This window comes from Sphaeroforma arctica, assembly GCF_001186125.1.
Source record: "Sphaeroforma arctica JP610 unplaced genomic scaffold supercont1.708, whole genome shotgun sequence".
NCBI lineage: Eukaryota > Ichthyosporea > Ichthyophonida > Sphaeroforma > Sphaeroforma arctica.
In genome coordinates, this window is record NW_014039850.1 from 8,316 (window position 1) to 16,384 (window position 8,069).

Sequence of the window (8,069 nt, forward strand, 5' to 3'; positions counted from 1 at the left end):
AACTGGTCAAAAAGGCGCATAATGTATCCCTGTTTTCTACGATTATAAGGAGTGCTTTGTTATGATGCAGATAATTAAGTAGTACTCTTCATTCTTATCGTAGTCTGGTGATGTATTCATCAAAATGTACATTTTGCCCATGTGTATAACTGGTAGGAACAAACCTTGTTACTTTCTCAAACATGTTAGAAGCGAGTCGAAGCATACTTCCGGGTCATCGTGCGCATTGCGGACCATAATAAGTGCTGTGCAATGCAAAAAAAGACCTCCGTCCTCGCGGCCCACGATCCATCTGAACTATCGGGCCAAACACACTTTAACCAAGATAAATAAAAGTATGGTTCATAAATCTAGTATCGACTTTAGTCAGGTTGTTCGTTCTGGCATCGCAATCGAGCTGGGGTCGGTGGGAGATTGTGTTTCTCGCCGTTCAAGCTGGCGCATTCGTAGGGATTGAATTTCGGTACACGGTGGTATCGTTGCGTGCCACTGTTGACAACCAACGGCCCATTACTAGATGAGCTATGATGTTGTTCGTAAATGATAATCAAAGCTCAACGCTAATTACGAATAGCTCAAAGGCAAAATGTAGCTACTGAGCAAATATTGACGACCTCGCATACACACACTCTCGAATTATAGATGGAATTTATACAGATTGTGATGCGACGAAATTAGATTCAAACGCTTATTGTAGCTTAAGACAATCTAGACTGCTTTGAGTACTTCTCAGCTGGCTCGCTCCGACGATTGTGGATGATTCATCGTTACGTATGTAAATATGCTGATAGACTTGAATTAACCAATTTGAGCGTAAGGTTGACAACACTCGCTGTAGCTATGTTCTTGTATGCTGGCATACTAAAGTTGTTGCTGCAATTTCGAATAGACCCCATCCTGATTTGACTTAAGTTAATCCTTGCACATTTGCGATAAGAAACATTTCAAAAGCAGACTATATACACTGAACTAATCTACTCGATTCCGTATACTTGTGATCAGGCATAATCATATCATCTTGGCGGTTCTTCTATGAACTTCTAACAAACTTGAAAACAACAGTCATACCAAGTTTTTCAGAAACTTAGAACGCTTGTGTATTTCCCGAACTGACAACTGTGATTCTTGTTGATTGGCATACTCAACCAAATACTATCGTATACATCCTACGACAAAATTATGCTTGTGTTTTTGTCACTTGTAAGGCTGTATGCGGCAAAGACATTCGACACGTCCATAGCAACCACATCTGCTCTGAGTCGTAGCTATTCGGTGACATTGATCAACAAAATCTCGGGGCAAGATTTCTCAGAACATATAAAAAAAGTTATCCTTGTTTTGGGATCATATTCACAGGCTATTTTGCAACATGCTAGTAGGGACTACAATCGACCACTTCCGTAACTCATGATCGACATCTCTATTGTGCCCTAAACCCTAAACCCTAGAATTGCGTTGAGGAAACGGTATATTTTTCCACTCACATTACAAGCTAATATAGAAGACGATCTCGAGTGTCTTGCTCAGATTCGCCACCAACCACATCTCGAAAAGCCAAAACATAGCTATTAGTAGGTACAATAAGAACAACATTCATTGTCCACGATTTGGTTACGGCTGGCTCATGATAGGAAAATGTTTTTGTCTACAATCGACACAATAAGCTGTTTATAAATAAATCACAATAACTTTAAACATAGAACGAAATGACTGTTTTACACCACGTAGGAAGCCTATAGGATTAGCTCACACAAGTCTCGTAAACATGCCACATTCTCGCTTATAAAGCAATCTTATGTACTCGAGTGTTAGTATACCAGACGATGATTCGTTATTTACAAATCACACAATGTGATATTTCAAACCCTTCACTATATCTTAAGTTGAAAGCTATACTGCTTAGTCGACAACATTGAGTTGGGGATGGTATCAGTTTTCATCCGGATTTATTTGACGATCCTTTCTACACTATCATATTCATATGTATATAATATACAATAGGTTACTTAAACATTTGATCGCTTCTATGTCGTGGTTTAGGTTACTTAAACATTTGATCGCTTCTAAGTCGTGGTTTAAAATTACAACACGTCGTGATACAAAGAGTTAGTCGAAAAGCCTTCACTCCCACACGTACATATACAAATATTTATACGTCAAAGTAAAGCTAGATTCAGTCTCGTTATGAATACATAACACCTTTTCAGTACACTCGCCAAAATCAATCGGCAGACCATTTTCATTTTAGACGTTGCTATGATATATGGAACTTTTTGTCGTTATAAATAATATCAAATAAAACCTGTAGAAAAGGACACTCACGAGCAATGCACCCAAAGATTAAATGCTGTTTTTTGAACTCGCGTATTTCGGTTGATACAAACTTTAGGGTCGAACCAACCTGCTGACGTTCGAGATTTCTTGGTCGCACTGTTACACCGTCAATATGCGCCGGCGCAAAAAAAAAAATATTCGTATAGATGATATACAACTTCGTCGTCAATGCTATATCGGAGAACCCTGCGTGTAGTACATATGTTCCCTGTAAAAAATCGGAGCTCAGGGTATTTAAGGCGTTCTCCTTTCTTACAAATTGTTTTTAATGCACCTGGCAATATAAACCAGGCAGGACAAACCGTGACGTCTAAGCCATTAAACCTGAAAGTATATCGGTAGTCGCTGCTGCGGTATCGCTTGTCTTCCAACAGGTGGCTCGGAATTCGTATTTCTTTAACACAATCACCCAAAGCACTTTCCGGTCCACAATGCTGCCATAAAAGAAAGCCGCAACAGCGTTGCCACCCTTGGCTAGCGCCTCTGCGGTATATTTATGAAACTCTTCGCCAGTTTGCCAGTCATTTTAGAACCAGTCTCGCGCCATTAGATTTAGAGTATTTTTTTGGGTTCACTAATTGTTGGAATCACGAATGCTTATATGTAATTGGAAAGGCCCTCTGGGTTATTATGAGCTGGTCCGCAAAAAGAAATCTTGTTTGCGAAATTGTTCGAGGGCCAAACGCTTTCTTCATCAACATACATAGCGTAAACTGAGTGTCGCACATAATCTCACAAAGGGTCTTTACTGCATTTCGAACGCGCCCGTGATGTTTTGAACATACATGTACCAATTACGGGACATACTATAGTACCGCAGACAGAAACCTTGCCTGCAAATTAACAATCCGGCGGTAGAAAGTTTCTACTTGTTTTGTAGTTCGAGGTTATATGATTACACTGGTTCCTTCATTTAACAAAACTAGATAATAGCAATGACGTATCATCGATAACCTAGTGTAACTCTGAACTCTTCTCAGGGTTGCCTTTTCCTCAAGTATGCAGCATGTGTGACACCTGCTGTATAGTGAACCATTAAGTAGGGCGGCTAGTCCTAATTAAAGGATTACTCGTGGACCTAAGATCTGATTGGTGCTTACTAATTACGAACCCTTACTCCAGCCCTGTCCTGTCCTGCTAGGTGCAGGATTCCAACTGCCCGGCTAGCCCCGGAAATACAACCCCCTCAGATTTCAAAATCTGACAGGTGCCACTTTTGAAATCTCAAGAAGTGCCGGGTGGCTAGTCCCCTTCAAGCGTCTACTGCAGAGGTGAACAACTGCGTAGCTTCTCGCTTCCGCCTCCATTCGCGCAACTTGTCCTGCTGCAGGGCGCTTGACTCCGCAAACCGGTATGCCAGTTTAATCGCTGCTAACTTCTGGCGCGCCTTTTTGATCTCGTGCGCATGCTCGTTGAAAAACACCTCATCCTCCCTCGTGAATCTGTCCGACGGGGGTGTCCATATTGTTTAGCTAATTTCTTCCAAAACCGGAAACTACAATTCCCTCTGTACATGAATTGGATAGCCGCTGGCATAGTGCTGATCGCCGCCACGATTTCTTGTTGTTGAGCCTTATTGCCATAACCCGTAAGCTGATCGGGTAAACGCACCATGCGGCCGAGCTTCCGCTCTACCTATTGGTGGTATGTACTTTGAGATTCTTCAGATGTACCCGATATTCTATGTTCGTGGCAATATCCCGAATGTAGTGTATCACAGGGGTTTATGTGCCAAGATCTCAGTAGGTCCATGCCAATCCTTAGATAACTAGTGTGGCGTCGTCTGCATGGGTGCATACATGCACTTCCTGCCGATTTGTAACATTGGTGTATCGAGACGAGCCAGATCTGCGGACTGTTTCTGTGAATGTTGTGCACGTCCCTACACTCTTGTGCTTTTGTGAACCGTTTGATCGGCACCCCAGCAAGCTTTACTGTTGATGCTGCGAAACCAAGAGCATCGTCCAATAACGATTCTATCGCGAAATCTGTCACGTGCCGATACACGGTGCCCGTTTCTAACTCGTATGGAGACGTCTCAATGATCCTTAATGTGGTCACCGCCACTCAAGCATCAAACCCACCCCTTAAGAGCGCTTCAACCCCATTTGTACTGTGCGCAGGAACACTTCGATCCTGCCATTTCCTCCATGCGCTCCTTTCGATACAAACCTCACTTTCGCCCCTCTGCTGGCTACGTAGGTCGTGAATCCATCGCTGATGAATGCACTGTCCTGGTCCATCACATACTCCGTGATGTGACCCTTGGGTTCCAACTGTGTCTGACAGAATTTGATAACATCGGATGCCGTGTGCTCGTTCTCCCGTAGGGCCACTTCTAATGCTTGCAGTGTACAGCCGTCCTGCGCCGCAAGGAGGTATTTATACCCCTCCTCATCTTCATCGAGTTCGAGGTAATCCATATTAATTTCCTCACATATAGCGGTCGGCCTGCTGGGTTGTTGCAGCAATCCGCGTACTGGACCTGTGGGCAGCCCCACCCTAATGCAATCGAAGCAACTGTCAGTGACCGGTTTAATCACCTCTGTTGGAATATTCCAACTGCATTTGTCCTGTGCGATGGCTCGGTGCCGATTCGCTAAGATGTGGGAGTGCCCTAGGTGCCATATTCATAAGGCCGCTAACGTAGTCTTCGGCGGCACAGCCCTGTCCATAGCCGTGAGCTTGAGTTTCTCCAATCGCCGTAAACCCTCCTGTTCCGTTTTGGGCAAAATACGTAGGGGCGTCTTCCTAAGCATTCGTCGGTTGTGGATGGGGGCATCAGTGGTAATATCCTCCGATATCGAGTACCAGACGTCAGGCAACGGTGCCCGCGGGGAGGTTCACTGTCGAGTCTCCACGTCCTCCTTTTCTAACTCCGGTTCATTTTGACTGTGATTAGAGAGTGCCGCCACTCTGTCCCCTGCCCCCGCTGGGACTTCCTGAAACGATAACTCCGCCTGAGGAGCGTGCCAAGAATCAACTCCATCTCGTACATGCCCACTGCTTTGTCCAAAATACGGTCTACCTGGCGCGTGGACACGGTCATGCTGTCTAAATTATTAGGGACGTCATCCCGTCCTGCCTGGTTCCGTCCCTCCCTGTCGTGAAGCGCCGAGTCCATGGCAGATATCTCCCTCTCCGCATACATCTATGACTGCGGAAACGGTTCGCTGTATTCCAGATCCTCATCCGAGTCATCAAGACCTAGCTGGTCTACCCGCATTTCCTCTTATCCTGTTGATGGTACTGCGACCCTACGTTCGCCAGCAACCACTACGCTATGTTCACTATCATCATCCACGGTTATCAGGCTCTGGGACGTGCTCCCTTCTTGTAACGCGCTGCCTAATGTTCCAAATGCGACCGCTTACCTGGTCCGAATTTCCACTGTTGCGGTGTTCGATCGTCCCCTGCATAGTGTAAGGGCGTGGGTGCCTTCTTGGTGCTCAACCACTTCCATGTTTTGGTTGCCACTGGGACTCCTGCGCCTGCCGGTATGCCGGGGACTCCTGTCCCCATCGTCCGACAAGGTTTCAAGGGATAGCCCAGCGAGTGTAAAAAGGCGGGTGCCCTCTGAAGGCCTATTTTGTGCCAAAATGTGTCCGGCAATAGCGGAGGCTTCGGACATCCACCTTGGAGTATCACCACTAACGTGTACTCCCATGGAGGTAGCCCCGAAATCGTTCTACCCCTGTGCAAAAACGTGTCGTCTCGATGTGGAATGACGAGTGGTAACCCTTGTGCTATTCGCATCAGCAACGGGAACCACACTGCGGACGGCTAGAAAGGGACAACCGCTACTATATACGTGTGGGCGAGGTGTTCAAAGGACCACAGAAGAAGAAAAAATAGCCTCCATGGGGAGTTCATTTATGCTCTCACAGTTTGCAAATCAACGCCAAAAGCGTCCGTACCCCAAGTGCCCGAACCATCCGCCGTGCAGTACACGTCCATAACGTGGTCCTCATGGCTGGCAAAAAGCTCAACATCAAACGGCCCAAACAGCTGATCAATAAGGTCCACCCAGGTAAGGTTTAACGAGTAGCTTTCCGGGAATTCGAAATGAGATTGGCTGTATATAAGTGCTTCTCTTCCATTATGTTCCTGGTTGACTTTGATATGTCCCCACGTTACCCTCCGTTGTTGTGGTGCGAAAGATAACGCGCATGCTGGCTGTGTGTCGGAGGCTGCTGCACCCGTGGCCTTTCCAAATTCGACTCGACCCCGTTGCTTCTGTTGTAACAGTTTGTCGGTGTGGTTGGTAGACCTCGAGAAATAGTCCCCAAAAACTGTCAGAGGGCCTTGTACATACCTCACGTCCATCACTACTTCATTGATCGTGTTGAGCGCGCGAATTATGCGACTATTCTTAGAACTTTCCTCCTGTAAGTACCTTCCGGATTGGCTAGGATGTTCACTAATGGTTTATGGTCAGTGACTAATAAAACTGGCCGTACTGACCGTCTACATAACACGAAAGCTTTCCTCGCACTGAACGTACACCCCACCATTTCTCTATCGGTAGCTCCGTAGTTTCGCTGTGCTGGGTTGAGTTTACTAGAATAGAACGCTACCGGGTATAAGAACCGGTACTTGCCAATCGTGATCCTAAGGTCTCGAGGGCTGTTTGCTGATACTGTCTCCATGTCCAAAGTATGTGTAAATGCTGATACTGTCTCCATGTCCAAAGTATGTGTAAATGAGCCACTCTGTACTTGGTTCATGTGAACAAGTGAACCACTCTGTTCGTCTTCCTGTGGTACCCCACCCCGAACAAGTGTACCACTCTGTTCTTTGCCTTGTTGGTCTGCGTCTTGGGCAAGTGGACCACTCTGTCCCTTATGCTGAAACTCAACACTATGAACAAGTGTACCACTCTGTTCTCGTGTTAGCTTGACTGTTTGATCATTCGTGTTCCGATGTGAAATGTCTACACTGTGTGCCCAGTCCAGGTCCGAAGCTGCATTCCTAGGTGTGGCCGTTTGAAACCCTGGTAACGTACGTAGGTCGTCAATGGGATTATAGATAGTTTCTGGTTTGTCTGTCGTGTCATAAAGTGCTCGCTCTTGGTCTGAGATGACCAACCGTGGGGTTTGCGGGTGTAGCGTGAGGGGTATAAGACCTAGTGCCTCCCTGTATTGTTTGCATGCTGCGATGCACTTCTGTTCTTCATCCCACTCTGCTGTCCCCGGCGGAGGGATTTGTACAAACACTGCTGCGCTTACCCCTACATTGCATGCATCGGACATGATCACTAGCTGTTTGTGGGGTAACGGCTCGTAGATTTTGATGCGCTTCATAATTAACGTCAATAACTTCTGCAGTGCCGCTTGCTGAGGTGTCTTCCAGGTGAATACTGCGCCCTTCTTGGTGAGATCCGACATTGGTACTGCGATGGCTGCCATGTTAGGTACGTATTTACTCCACCACGAGATTATTGCTAGCAGAGAAATGAGTTCCTGGTCTTAGAAACCCCAGACAATTCTATCCGTGAATTGTGAAGGAATCTCAACAATATTAACCTATCCAACCCCATCTAGAGGCAACCGATAGTCACCCAAGGAAATCGCTGAGGCATAACGGATTATCAACCGCACCTTATCTCCACTGCTGATTCATTGATAAGCCGTGGGAAACTTTTGTCGCACTGAAACGCACGTTTGAAGCCCTGACCGAAGATGATATCCAGATATTGGAAGGAAAACTGAACCGCATCACGCAAGAACGGAACG

General features: G+C 46.0%; 1 protein-coding gene across 1 annotated transcript; it reads right to left on the reverse strand.

The window, feature by feature from the left end:
- Nucleotides 1-5,682: 5,682 nt before the first annotated feature.
- Nucleotides 5,683-7,742, reverse strand: SARC_08162 (hypothetical protein; the record flags this gene model as incomplete). Its single annotated transcript, XM_014297870.1, has 3 exons — nucleotides 5,683-6,117; nucleotides 6,220-6,720; nucleotides 6,846-7,742. 3 exons carry the CDS (start codon nucleotides 7,740-7,742, stop codon nucleotides 5,683-5,685), a joined length of 1,833 nt encoding a protein of 610 aa, XP_014153345.1.
- Nucleotides 7,743-8,069: the final 327 nt, after the last annotated feature.